This window comes from Macrotis lagotis, chromosome X (assembly GCF_037893015.1).
Source record: "Macrotis lagotis isolate mMagLag1 chromosome X, bilby.v1.9.chrom.fasta, whole genome shotgun sequence".
Taxonomy (NCBI): Eukaryota; Metazoa; Chordata; class Mammalia; order Peramelemorphia; family Peramelidae; genus Macrotis; species Macrotis lagotis.
The window spans coordinates 170,211,631-170,226,382 of NC_133666.1; the positions used below are offsets into that span (position 1 = coordinate 170,211,631).

Below are 14,752 nucleotides of genomic sequence, written 5' to 3' on the forward strand. Positions count from 1 at the left end.
TTATTAAAAAAATTTATTGCTGCATTTTGTTTTTCCAAAGGTCCCCTCTTCTAGCTTCTTCTAACTTTCATTGCTTCTTGGAAAGTTCATCTCATGGAAAAGGGAAGAGAAGTGGAATTAAAATAACTTTCATTGCTCGGTGACAATCTTCTTTACAGAGTAGTATTAGGTAATCACAGATCCAGAAATAGGAGAGTCCTTAGCAATTCTAACAATCTCACTTTAAAAAGGAAAAAATGATTCAAATCTATCCTTCAGTTACTGCCCTCTGTACTTTTCATCTGGACCTTCACATGCCATATTATCGATGCCAGCTTATTTCTCCAGACATGTACTTTCCCTACTGACTGTTATTGTACATACTCTTATAGTATCTTGTAATTCTTGGAAACATTTTTTTTTAATCCAGAGTCATTCATAGCTTGAAAGGAAATGAAGTCCACAATACTTGAGAATATACAATTAATAAAATGAGAACATTTTTAGTTCCTAAGCTCTCATGAAGATTATAAAGCAATTTGTTAGAAAAATAAAGAAGACAAAGAGCACAGATTTAGAGCTAGAAAGGAACTAAAAATTAATCTAGTATAACATCTTCGTTTTAGTCAAAGAAGCAGATTAAGCAATGTGTCCATGCTCATACATGCTCATACAAAGTAGCAGAGTTCAAATCTAGACCCATGATCTCTGATTCCAAATCTAGTGCTGGGCCTGAAGCCAGGAAGACTTATCTGACTTCAGACACCTACTTGATGTGAAGCTGTGTGACCTAGGCAAGTCATTTAACCTGTTTGCCTTAATCTATAGAGAAGGAATTGGCAAATCACTCCAGAATCTTAGCCAAGAAAATCCCAAGGACAACATTGGTGCACCACAGTTCACAGGGTCACAAAGAACCAGACAAAACACTCTAAACCTAGTATTTTTCCTACTGCTTTTAGTCTGCATTTCATAAGTGGGAAGAAAAAAAAGGACTTTTCAACATTTGCCACAGACATGCCCATGGAGAAATGGGCTTCCTCCAAGGAAAGAAGAAATCATAAAGTGCTTTGTAAACCTTTAAGTGTCATTTAAATATCACTAAGTATATTATTATTATTATTAACAATAGTGATTAAAACAGGTGTCAGCTGGTGGCTGGACTCCAGGGAGTCAAGGAATAAGGGCAAACACAAAATAGCCATTATTTGACTCTGAACTGAGATTCTCAGTAGGAGGCTAGATCCAAATAATGGTACTTTATGAGCATATGGAAGAAAGATCTGGAGAATGATTTGAAATATTAATGAAGAGAATATCATCTTTAGAAGCCACCACCACAGCTGACTTTACCATGATGAGCAATTCTAGAACAATGAAGAAGTCCACTTTTTGAATGACAGAAAGGATACCTACCGTTGGGTATCCAGGTGAAACGGTTTCTGTCACTTTGGGACATAGGCAGCAACGGAAGAGAGTTGGACAGGAGGGAGTCGAGGACTGGAAGTCCTGCTCAGCAAGAGGGGCCTGGCAGCTATTGAAAGTCTACAAAGGCAGAGAAGGGATCAAGGTATGGGAACCTGAACCTTAGGGCATGGGAATAAAGGACCAGAAGCCTTACAGGCACTCTGGCAGTTGGTGAGTTGAAGGTAAATGTCAGATTATAATTTATTTCAATGGGAAAGGCAGTTGATGGACAACAGTCAAATGCAGACAAATTTCATCTTTGATAGCTCCTGATTTTAAATATAATTTTTTGAGGGGCTCTAAAACATACACACACGTATTCACGTAAGACAAAGACAGACATACAGAGCTACACAGAGACAGACAGAGATACACACACACACACACACACACACACACACACACACAAAAACCTTCTCTAGCTCTTTAATTTGAACTTCCCTCTTGTTTATAAATGCTTGAAGTTGCTTAAGCAATAAGTGTAGTTTCAAGTCTGCACAATAACTCAAGAACTATCTGAGCTTTCTAATTCACACTAACAATAGCAGGTAGGGATACAGACCTGGGATAGGGAGTGAGGGGCAGGAGGATTGAGATGAGGTGGGCAGCATAAATTCCTTGAGGCTTTGTAGCCTTGCTAATTCATCCCTGGATACATTCATTATGGGTTTATGGCCCTACCAAGGGAGGGACAAGACAGAGGGAAAAAAAAATAGAATTTTAGAGCTGGAAGGGACCTTAGACCCTACAATAAATAATAAGGATGAGAGACAGAGTATGGAGGTTGGTGGAAAGGTGTTTTCCTTTATATATGTGTCTAGACACAACTCCCTTTTCATCTGTAAGTCTAGAAAATCAAGAATATCTCATATGTGTTGTCTCACACATAAATACAGGTACTATTAAAATATTATTGGAAAACACAAGTCAAAAATATGTCTCTAAGAATATTTACTCTGCTTATGTAACTAATTTACTCACTAATGAATCAATCTGTTCCAAGATCTTCATAAACTGCTCAACAGTTCCTTTCACTCTCTTGTCAAGTTTGCTGAGAGCTTCGGCCCGCAAGTCCTTGGCTAGAAACCCCTGCATGGAGAAATAAGTTATTCCTAGGGATTTGTGTGACTGTTTAAATAAACAACAACTGGACTTGTCATTATGTGCTACATGAAAGCAGATAACATTAGGTTTAATAAGAGTCAAGGAAGACTAAATTGTTCATCAGCACCATTCATCTGACCATTCTTCACACCAGAATTGGTGAAGGATGTCAGTGAAGCCAGTGCTGAGATGGCCCAAGGCACTAAAGGCTGAGAAATAGGTTTAATCCTTCAAGTTTCAAACATTGAGGCCATAGATTGATCTGTAGGATGGAACATGAAGGAAGGACAGAGTTTGAATGTCAGGGTGACTTTGGGACTATGCCTGTGATGACACATTGTCTGTGGAGAGAGGGCTAGACCAGAGGGCAGAATAACTTACGAGTCAAATCCTGCCTCTGATACTTAGAGCTAAGTAGAAACTCAAGACTCTGTTTTCTTATTCACAGGAAGGGGATAATAACTTTCAGCACCTACCTCACTGCATAGTTTTAAGGATCAAAAGACATGATACAAGTTTATTATATAAATTCATTTTAAAATTCAAACTCATTTCATTGATACCATCACTGAATGAGTAAATCAGTCAAATCTGATTTGTTCAAAGAAATGAAAGTATCCAGACTTACTACTAAGGTAATTAGATGGTGCAGGGGTTAGAGAGCTGGACTTGGGGTCAAGAAGACCTGAGTCAGGGGGCGGCTAGGTGGTGCAGTGGATAGAGCACTGGCCCTGGAGTCAGAAGTACCTGAGTTCAAATCCAGCCTCTGACACTTAATAATTACCTAGTTGTGTAGCCTTGGGCAAGCCACTTAACCCCATTGCCAACCAAAAACAAACAAACAAAAAAAACCTAAAGAAGACCTGAGTCAGAATCCTATCTCAGACACTTATAAGCTGTGTGATCCTGAGCAAGCAACTTAACAACCCTCAGTCTCAGTTTATTCATCTGTAAAAAATGAAGATAAGAATCAATTGGATAACATGTAAAGTTCTTCATAACCCTTAACATGCTATAGAAATAATAGTTATTGTTATTATTTGGACCAACATCTCCACCTCCTCAAAGGTAATATGCATATTATCTCTAGGTCCCTTGGCCTAGATAAATGACCTTTGTCTGCAGTCTATGCAGTCTCCTAACACACAATCCCTTCCCCTTCCCCACTTTGATTCCTCTTCATGTGTTGTCTTCCCCTATCAGAATGTAGTCTCCTTGGGTGGGGGATTGTTTTACTCATTGGTGCTTGCTTCTCAGAGCTTACATAGTACCTGGCCCATAAGGCCCAGTGTTTTATAGAAATTATCACAGTAATCTAGTGTAGTGAAAGGAGCCTGAAGCAATTGCCCCAACCTCTGGGCTAATCTCCACTCTTACTTCTTCAGCTGCCTTTCAAACATCTCAGACTGGATGGCCAGTAGACATATAAAATCAATGTATCCACCTCACACCTCTCAGGCTGGCCAATATGACCAGAAAGGACAATGATCAATGTGGGAAGGGATGTGGGAAATCTGGGACACTAATACATTGTTGGTGGAGATATGAACTCATGCAATCTTTCTGGAGAGCAATTTGGAATGATGCCCAAAGGGCAACAAATATGTGCATACCCTTTGATCCAGCAATACCACTACTGGGTCTATACCCTGAAAAGATTATGAAAAAGAATAAAAACAATGCTTGTACAAAAATATTCATAGCAGCCCTGTTTGTGGTGGCAAAGAATTAGAAATTAAATGAATGTCTTTCAATTGGGGAATGGCTTAAACTGTGGCATATGTATATGGAACACTATTGTTCCATTAGAAACCAGGAGGGATAGGAATTCAGGGAAGCCTGAAAGGATTTGCATGAATTGACACTGAGTGAGAGGAGCAAAACCAGAAAAACATTGTACATCCTAACAGCAACATAGGGGCAATGATCAACCTTGATGGACCCGCTCATTTCATCAGTGCAACAATCAGGGACAATTTTGGGCTCTCTGCGATGGAGAATACCATCTGTATCCAGCGAAAGAATTGTGGAGTTTGAACAAAGACCAACCTTAAATTTAGAAAAGAACAAACAAACATTATCTTATTATGTAATTTTGCTATCTCATATTTTTCTTCCTTAAGAATATGATTTCTCTCTTATCACACTGAACTGAGATCACTGTATACCATGGAAACAATGTAAAGACTAACAGACTGCCTTCTGTGGGGGATGGGGGAGGGAAGCAAGAATAGGGGGAAAATTGTAAAACTCAAAATAAATAAAATCTTTCTTTAAAAAAAAAATCAATGTATCCAAAATAGACCTCACTATTTTTCCCACTAAGTTATCCCTGCCTCTCACTTTCCCTCTATTACTGCAGAGGGCAGTAACATTCTCCCAGTCTCTCAGATCTGGAAAACAAGAGTAATCCCAAATTCCTTATATCTCTCTCATCCCATCCACTCCCTTTTACCCTCCCTCCATGCCCAATCTCTTGGCAAGGTTTGTCAGTTTTAGCTTTACATCTCTGCAAGTGCACCCTTCTCTCCTCTGACATTACCACCACCCTATTCTAACTCTCATCTCAAGTCTGGACTATTGCAATAGTCTGTTGGTGGGTCTACCTTCCTGTTCCAATTCATCCTCTATTCAGCCACTAAAAAGTGGTTTTCCCTAAAGCCCAGGCTTAACCATGTCACTCTGCTACCCACATACTGTTCTTAACACCATCACCATCACCACTCCCACCCCCAACTCAATAAACTCCAATGACTCCCTCTAACCTCTAATATCAAATACAAGATGCTCTTTTTAGAATTCTAAGCCTTTTATAACCTAGTCAAGTCCCCCCCTTCCCTTTCCAGTCTTCTTACCCCTTACTCACTGCCAGGTACTCTTTCATCTAGTAAACATTGGTCTCCTGACTGTTTCACAAACAAGATGCTCCATCTCTCAGTTCCTAGCATTTTCTCTGACTGTTCCCCTATGTCTGAAATGCTCTTCCCTCCTCAACTTTGCCTTCTGGTTTTCCTGGCTGCCTTAAATCTCAATTAAATTCCAATTTCTACAGGAAGCCTTTTCCAATTCCCTTTGATTCTAGTGCCTTCTATCTGATAATTATTTATTAATCTTGTATACAGCTTGTTGGTAATTATCTGTTTACATGACCTCCCCTCCATCAGATCAAGGGCAAAGACTGTCTTTTGCCTCCTTTTGTAACCTGAGTATGAGGCATGATTCCTGGTGCTTAATAGTGCTTATATTGATTTTACCAATAAAGAAAGTGAGACCTACCGAAGTTAAAATTACTTGTCTAAGGTCACATAGCTATAAATCAAGATCCTCTGATGAAAGATTCATCCTCCTTTTCCTATATCACTCTAGACTAATGGGGGATGCTTTGGTCTAAAGAAGGGTATCCACCCATCATACCTATTGATAGATATGTGAAGGTTTAACAAATGGAAAGGGGATTAGACTTATTCTATGAAGATCAAGGAGGTAGAGCTAAGGCAAATGCATGCAAGATATAAAGAAGATTTTTTTTCTCAATATAAGGAAGAATTTGATTACAACTATAACCTTCAAGGACTCTTCCAACTGAAATTACCTTATTTTATGAATTAGAGCTGTTTAATAATGAAGTTATTAGATGGTGAGCTCCATTTCCTGAATGTGCTCAAGCAAGTAAAAAACCATCTGTCTAAAATTCTGGAATGGGAGTCCCAAGAAAGGTTAAATGTATGGATTGCATTACCTCCCTTCCAATTTAAGGTGCCCCAATTCTATGAAATACAACTGATATTCTGTAGAATGAGCTTTTGAACTCTAGGTGGCAACAAAGGCCACTACACTTATTCTCTTTCCCCTTCTCCACTCCCCAGGGACACACTGGAGTAGTTACTGCTTCCACATCCCTAGGATTTCAAGAGAGGGATGCCTCCCCTCCACCACCACCACCACCACCACCACCACCACCACCACCACCACCACACCCCTCAATCTGGAAAATCCCAGAAAATAAGTGTATAAATTGATGGTACTAAAAGATAAAATACGTTGAAATCATGCAATACTATACATACAGTTTTTGCATTTATAGCATCTAAACTTTGTCTTCTAATGATTTTGAAGTATCATCTGCAACTTCCACAAAGTTCCCCAAAAGTTCCCATTTAATTTTTTATGCTGACCAATGATATGCCGAAACCACAATAGGGAAAGACACAATGTAGAAGGGATAACTTTAAGTTTAAGGAAGTCTCAATCTCATTTAAGAGTGCATGCTTATAAGGTAATAGCCCTGCTATGTTTTTTGTATCTGCTTGCCTGCCTATTGGTCCCTTGGAATCTTTAATTTTTACTAAATTCAACTTTGGATAATATTCCTCAGAACTGATCCACCTTAAAACTGAGCCTTCCTTTCTCACAATTAAAGACATTTAAGCAAAAAAAAATACAGTGATTATATCTAAAGATGACAATATTATAAGAATTCCTTCCTAAAGCATACTCTTTCCCTTTAGATAGGTCTAACTATTCAAATACTGAAGACTTTTTTTTTAAAGGGAATTCTTGAAGCCTGGAAGGATTTATATGAACTAATGCTGAGCAAGCTAAGAATTCCTAAGAATTCTTCCTCTGCTGAAAAAGGAGATATTTTTCATCATCATCCCCTTTTTTCAAAAAAAAAAAAAGGTAAGTAACTTGCCCAAGGTCTTACAGTTAATTAGTGGCAGAGCTAGAATTCAAGAATAAGTCTCTCTGATTTGGTACCCTTACTTCATAGACTAGTTGTAAGGATCTAATGAGATAATATATAAAAGTACTTTATAAATTATAAAGGGTTTTATGAAAGTAAATGTTATTTTTAAAAAAATATTATTTTTATGACTTCTCCAATTTGATTTGGAGAAGAATTGGAGTCACAAGAAGGGTAATTCCCCACTCAACTTTCCCTCTCTCACCTACCTTGAACAGAATTTCTACAAAGGGAAAGATAGTTATCATAAATATTTCTACTCCTCCTACTCTCCTTCTTTGCCTAATAGAAACTGAAGTCCATGAGCACAAGTTTTTCTCCAATAGTTTATATCTTCTCTTCTATTTTCAGTCTCTCCTTCACTGACTCACTTCCCTCTCCCTAACCTTTCTGCTTCTCTAAGCTAACAACCTAATGTTAACATCTCATGTCATGGGCAAATTTCTCAAAAGAGAAGTCTACACTCCCTGACTCCCTTTCTTTACCACCAACCTACTCATTCTTCAAAACATTTCTTCAAAATGGCCTCTGTGCCTATCCAAAAGTCTGCAACAGCTCAAGGTCACCAGGAACTTCCATCTTTTTTTCATTCTTCATTCTCCTTAATCTTCCTACAACTTAAGATACTACTGACTAAATATTTTCTTGAACATTTCTTATTCCTTGGTTTCTACAGTTTCTCTTCTCTGAGCCCTTTATTCTATCTCTTATCTAAATACAGACATTTACTTCTCTGCACCTCAGTTTCCTGACCTACAAAATGGAAGAGATTGAATTTGATCCCTAAATGTTGTTGTTCATTTGTGTCTGACTCTTCATAACCCCTTGGAGCATACTGTCCATGGCGGGGGGGGGGGGGGGGGGGGGGGGTTTGGCAAAGATACTGTAGAGGTTTGCCATTTCCTTCTCGTGGATTAGGCAAACAGAGGTTAAGCCACAAGGCAAGCAGATGTCTGATGTCAAATTTGAACTCAGGTCTTCTTGCCTTCAGGTCCAGCACTCTATCTTCTTAGTCACTTAGTTGCCTCCTAATCTAACATTACACGATTATTTAAATAACTACTCTCAGTCCTAATTACCTTTTTCTAGGTCTTATTTTATCTCTTCCCCTAGCCCTCCTTTTGTCTCACCAAATGTCTGATCAAATTTCAGAATTAGAAGGAACTCAAAAACCTTCTAGCCCAATACACATACATCCACATTACAATGTCTCTCTGGGGAATATGGATAAAGAGGAAAAAAAGGGAAAAAAAAACACATTACAATGTTTCCAACAATCAATCTTATTCCTGTCACTTAAAGACTACTTGTAAAGGGGGACCTATTACTTCCTAAAGCATACTAAAGCATACATTTTCCTTTAGATAAGTCTAACTATTCAAATTTTGTAGAGGTTTTTTTTAAAAAGGAAATTCTTAAAGCCTGGATGGATTTACATGAACTGACTGCTGAGTGAGATGAGCAAAACCAGAAGAACATTGTACACCCTAACAGCAACATGGGGAGATGGTCAACCTTGATGGACTTGCTCATTCCATCAGTGCAACAATCAGGCACAATTTGGGGGTACTGAGTTGGAGAATACCATCTATATCCAGAGAAAGAACTGTGACGTTTGAACAAAGACCAAAGACTATTACCTTTAATTTTTTTAAAAAAAAACACCTTATTATGTATAATTTTGCAATCTCTTATACTTTATTTTTTTCTTTAAGGACATGATTTCTCTCTCATCACATTCAACTTAGATCACTGTATACCATGAAAACAATGTAAAAACTAACAGACTGTCTTCTGTGGGGGGGGTGAGATTGGGGGAAAATAGTAAAATTCAAAATAAATAATTTTTTTTAAAAAGGGAATTCTTCCTTATATTGAGCCTAAATCTGCTTATTCAACAACTCTCTCATTGTGCCTAATTCTGACCTATAGAGCTAAGAAAAAAGATTCATTTAAACATAATGAAACCAACAAAAAACAAAAGCCTTCAAGAATGGAGCTCCAGGCCCCTGAAGAATGCATAGTCACCCACTGACTATACAAGGAGTGTTGGCCTCATATCAAAGGATGACGGAAACAGCTGATCCCAAGGTCAAGTCATGAGAGTGGGGGGAGGGGTGATGGGAAAGGCAGAGACAGTTGCACTATCATGGAAAGAGCATTCAATCTTGGATCTGAAAATCTTAGTATAAGTCCCAGTTCTGATACTTATGAGCTACATGACCATGGCTAAGTCATTTAACTTAACTGAGTTTTTGTTTCTTCATCTTTAAAACAGATATGATAATACCTGCCCCAAAGTATTATGGAGACTCAAATAAGAGGCCACCCAGTACAACTCAGGGCCCTTCCCTATTTGCTTTCTGCCCTTTCCCCTCCCTCCCAGTCCTGAGCCACTTGGATAATCAGGTTTCTTCATTGGTCACCCAACTGGATAAGATGGGAATTACCAACTCCTTGCCTTCTAGGGAGAGAGTCACTACACCTCCCCATCTGCCCTACTACTGCCCCCCACATCCTTCAGACCTTACCTACCATGTGATCTGCAATTGTGCCTTCCAGCATTGTCATCTGAAGACCAGAGGATCTAAGGACCCCTGGGCCTTTTCTTTTATGTGCTGTTCTCCTCAATTAGAATGTGAACGGAGAGAACAGAAATTGTCTCACTTTTACAATGTGTGTACTCAGAACTGAATCTTTGCAGTGCATCGCACAGGGTAAGTCCTTGACAAATACATTCTCATTCATTTGTTCATTCATTTATTCAGTCATTCATGCTGAGTTGGATTGTTTTCTCACTCATTTATCTTTCACCCACCACAAGGCATGCATACATTCATCCATAATTTAAGGCTTTGAAACCACTGCGTGTGTTATATATTGTTAAGGCCAATATTTTTCCTCCTAGATTCTTTTAATAAGCTTAATGGCTTCCACTACAATTAAAAGAACTGATTCAAAAGTTCAAAACATATGAATTATTTGAGTCATCAATATGATAGATGCAGTGACTTAAAATCAACCTAATCCAATACAGCAAGTATTTATTAAGCATTTAACTAGGTTCCAAGTCATTAAGGATAAAAAGACTAAATTAAAAAACCAAAACCAAAACCATTCCAAATCTTCCATTTTCCCCAGGGGGATACATATAACAAGTAAACAGATCAATTATGCACTACAGTTTTGAGGAGATGGGAGAGAGAACACTAAAACCAGAGGATTAGGAAAGATTTCTGGCAAGAGATGGTTCAATGAGCTGAGGCTCAAAAGAAAGTAGGTATTTTTAAGAAGCAGAGAAGAGAGAAAAAGTACATTCCATAGTTGTGGGATAGCCATTGCAAAGAAAAGCAAGGAGGTCAAAGACAAAATACCAAGTTTGGGGAACACAGTATATGGTGGGAGATAGGGAAAAGGGAAGAGAATAATATATGTTCATTGATTGATATATAAAGATAGATGTGCTACTCAGGCACAATAGAATATTTTATTTATAGAGAAATTAGCTTAATCTATAGATCTAAAGAGCTAAAGCTAGATATATAGATCTATAAATTGAGGACATGCAATCTCTAGAGCTTTCTGACTATAAAATGCCACACTGTGGCCCAAAAGGGTCAGATACATGGAAGGTGGGAGTAGGCTGCAACACATTAATAAAAAAGAACTTTGCAAAGGACATCATCAACCTATATTTAAATTCACATTTATATAAAAATATATTTAAAGGTTTGGTTAACTGACAAAAAAAAGCTCTAAAATCTGTAGGGTGGACACAGAGGAGTCTTTGCAATTCTTCTTGCCAAAACTGAGAAATTTCAAGTAGACAGATGTATCTAAAGTGTCAAATGCAGACACACAGTTTACCTAAAGTGAAACTGACTTTTGTATTTCATAGAGCACAATTAAATGAATGCTGGCTGCAAAAAAAAAATTAAAAATATATATATATATATATATACCAAGAAAGTTTAAAGAAAAATAATGAAAGAGACTTACCTTCTGGATACCAACAAGTTCTTCATTGACACCTACTAGTTGGTCAGCAATTTTTTCCACTGACTTCTCCAAGTCTCTTAATTTTTTTAATTCAGCCTCTTCTTCTGGACTGTTCTGAAAAATATTTAAAAGAAAATAAAAGGGGGCGGCTAGGTGGTGTAATGGATAAAGCACCGGCCCTGGAGGCAGGAGTACCTGGGTTCAAATCCGATCTCAGACACTTAATAATTACCTAGCTGTGTGGCCTTGGGCAAGCCACTTAACCCCATTTGCCTTGCAAAAACCTAAAAAATAAAAATAAAAATAAAAGTAATTATCAAGAACTGCATAGTTCTTTGGAAGGACAATTCCAAGTGAACCTGATATAAAGCTTTAACAAGGGCAGGGAACCTGTGGCCTGCTAGCCATATTGGACTGACACTGCCAAAGTAACCACAAGCAGGACTTGAAATTCCACAAATCTAGGTTCATTTTAAGGATGAATTAATTAAATGTTTGACCAAATATGGCCCATGTACGATGTTATAAATATCCAAATGGTTCTTGGCAGAAAAAAGGTTACCTACTCCTGTTCTAAAGGAAGAAGATTCCACTAAGTGGCTACTTTGGAAAATAAGTATGAATGATGAAAAGTGTGATATTTAGATCCATATGTTCAAAAATTTTGATCTAGAGAGAAAGTCAGGGAAACTTGTAGGAAAATGGTTTAATCTTTATAGCAAAGGAATTCTAGTTCCTAGCTAGAGCAAACCTCTAGCAGGTATCACATGTCCTATCTGGAGCTATTTGTCAATAGAGAGATGTTACTGGAACAAGTAGACAATCTGTGGTTAAATGGATTTGTACATGTAATCATTTTTTTTCCCAAAACACATCATTTCTGTGTTTACAGCACTGGGAAAAAAGTAGATGAAATAAGACAAAGTGTCCACCTTCAAGGGACTCAGTTCTATATAGACAGATGTAAATACAAAATAGAATATAGGAAGAACTTAGGGGGGAGTACAAACCTACATGAAATCAAATTAAAAAGAGATCAGTTCTATTGGGTGATCACAAAAGACATCATGAAAGAAGGATCATTTCCAATATGGGTAGGACATCAACAAATACAGATGCCAGGGTTTGGGGATAGAAGAGAGGAAAGAATAAGAGAGAAAACTCCAGAGATATTTTTAAAAAATCAAGCCTAGGGGAATTCTCTTAACATTTCTAAGCAGATAACTACCAATTTCTCTGCTTTTCCATCTTCATCTAATAGAAGACATTCCTCTTCAGGAAATCTCCAATGAGCTATTCCACTATCACTTTTCCTAAATAAAGCAGATCTCTTTATCTTTACCAATACATAGCACTTGTACCTAGAACATTTTGTGTGTTTATTTTTAATTCTGTCCCATAACCAGTAGCCAAGGTTTTCCCAACTTTGCTTTCATTTTGTGATTTCATCTCTGTGGGGAAATACCTAGTATGAAAACTTCCTTCACCTATGTAGACTTCTTATTTCTACCTAGAATTTAGGCAGTCTTCGAGAGTTGCTTTGAGACACTGAAAAGTTACATAGCTTGCCCATAGTCACACAGATAGATGAGGGGGAGGACTTAACTCCTAGGCATCTAGTTAGGTCAACCCTCTATTCACTATTGTTTAAATTCATTCTGGACCAAGATAATTTCACAACTAGACTATTATAATCTCCATTTTACTAATATCTAGCATCTAGGGAAGCTAGGTAGCACAGTGGATACAAGAGTGGGCTTGAAATCAAGAAGATGAATCTTCCTGAGTTTACATTTGGACTCAGATACTTACTGGTTGTATGACCCTGAGCAAGTCACATCACCCTGTTTGCTTCAAGTTTTTCATCTGTAAAATGAACTGAAGAAGAAAATGGCAAACCATTCCAGTATCATTGCCAAGAAAACCCCAAATGGAGTCATGAAGAGTCAGATATGACTGAAATAACCTAACAACAACAACAGAGTATTCCTCTATACTCAAAGCCATTTTATAGAGCTGAAATAATTTTTCATTCCCAACAGTTTAATCATGCCAGGAGGCTCAAATCACAGCAGAAGCTTTGGTTATAAATGACTGCTACAAAGGTCTCCTAAAAAATCAGTCTGGATTGATCTCTACTTCTAGCAATGGCACAAAAATAGATCAAGTCAGAAATCTAGGAGTCCTGAATTTGAATCCTAGTTCTGACATTTATTGTATGACTTAGAAGTCATCAAATTCTCATCTATAAAGTTATAGTAACTGGATAGTTAATCAATCTGTTATTTTATTAACCCAGGCATTCTCACTATTGGAACAGACAGAAATATATCCAAGTATTTTCTACTTATGTGACTCTTAACTATGTCCTCCACAGGGGTCCATCCGACCTACTGGGAGCCAACTTCCAGATCTCTTGACACATATAGTAGTATAGAGGCCATTCCTAACTACCTTATTGGCATGCCTTATTTTTCAGGCATGCATATCTTTAAGCTGTTCCTAATATTGATTCTATTGCCCAATTCTTTCTTCATAATGTCTTGCACATTTACCATGCATTTCTCCATTATTCTTCAGGCATAATATAATTTTAAATCTTCAAAAACTGTATTTTTCCATGATTTACACACATAGAGCATCATCAAAAGGATACTGAAAGATGAGGATTTGTTTGACAGAGAAACTTAGGAGTCACCAGAGAGGATGGGAACCAGGACCTGAGATTTCATTCCAGCATATTGACTCTTAGGTTATTAAAAGGACTGCCTCTCAAAAACTATTCAGTCCATTCATTCTAGTCAATTCTTGGCAGTTTCATTGTCTGTCTGCATTTCATACCGATGATCCACTTCTGATAGTCTTTCTCAGATAGCACAATTGAATAGACTGTCCAGTTAATTATATAGTTATAGTCTTGAATAATAGACATTCTTCATCCACTTAGTTTTTTCTGATGGATGGATAGCCTGTACACTTCTGAATGATCATGGAGCTTATTTTCATGGAATCATCTGGGATGTTTCTGGGTTTGATTCAATCAGCACAATGTCATTCACAAACAGGATAAAAATACTTGTAATATTTACCTAACAGGATTGTAATAAGGGAAATCACTCTGTGAACCATAAAGCATACAAATTAGTTTGGTGGAGAAAAGTCCTGGACTCTTGTTCTATCAACATATTGGATACTTAATCAGCTAAGTCCCAAAAGACATATAGGGTAAGGTTTTTAGGCTATAACCTAAACTCTATGTGGAGTAAATTTGAGCATCACAGATGATATCTACAAAATTCATAGAAAGGTATAGGGTAGATTGAGTCAATCTGTAAAAGTAAATAACAAAATTAGTTCTACTTCACAAAACTATTCTAGATTTGACAACTTTATTAAGTTAGAACATCTCAAAAGAATCACTCAATTAATCAAAGTCATTAAATAAATTTAATCCCTGTA

General features: G+C 37.5%; 1 protein-coding gene across 6 annotated transcripts in view; it reads right to left on the reverse strand.

Annotated features, from left to right (window-relative positions):
* The window catches only part of BAG1 (BAG cochaperone 1), a 49,753-nt gene that overhangs the window by 12,144 nt on the left and 22,857 nt on the right, over positions 1-14,752 (reverse strand). For 4 of the 6 annotated variants that reach the window (XM_074205860.1, XM_074205865.1, XM_074205862.1 and 1 more), the window contains 3 exons: positions 11,294-11,407; positions 2,428-2,535; positions 1,396-1,524 (listed from right to left, as the gene is read on the reverse strand). In XM_074205860.1, the coding sequence (XP_074061961.1) occupies positions 1,396-1,524; positions 2,428-2,535; positions 11,294-11,407 (351 nt within the window). The remainder of the gene's footprint in view (positions 1-1,395; positions 1,525-2,427; positions 2,536-11,293; positions 11,408-14,752) is intronic. The other 2 variants (XM_074205863.1, XM_074205866.1) reach the window with 2 other exon arrangements.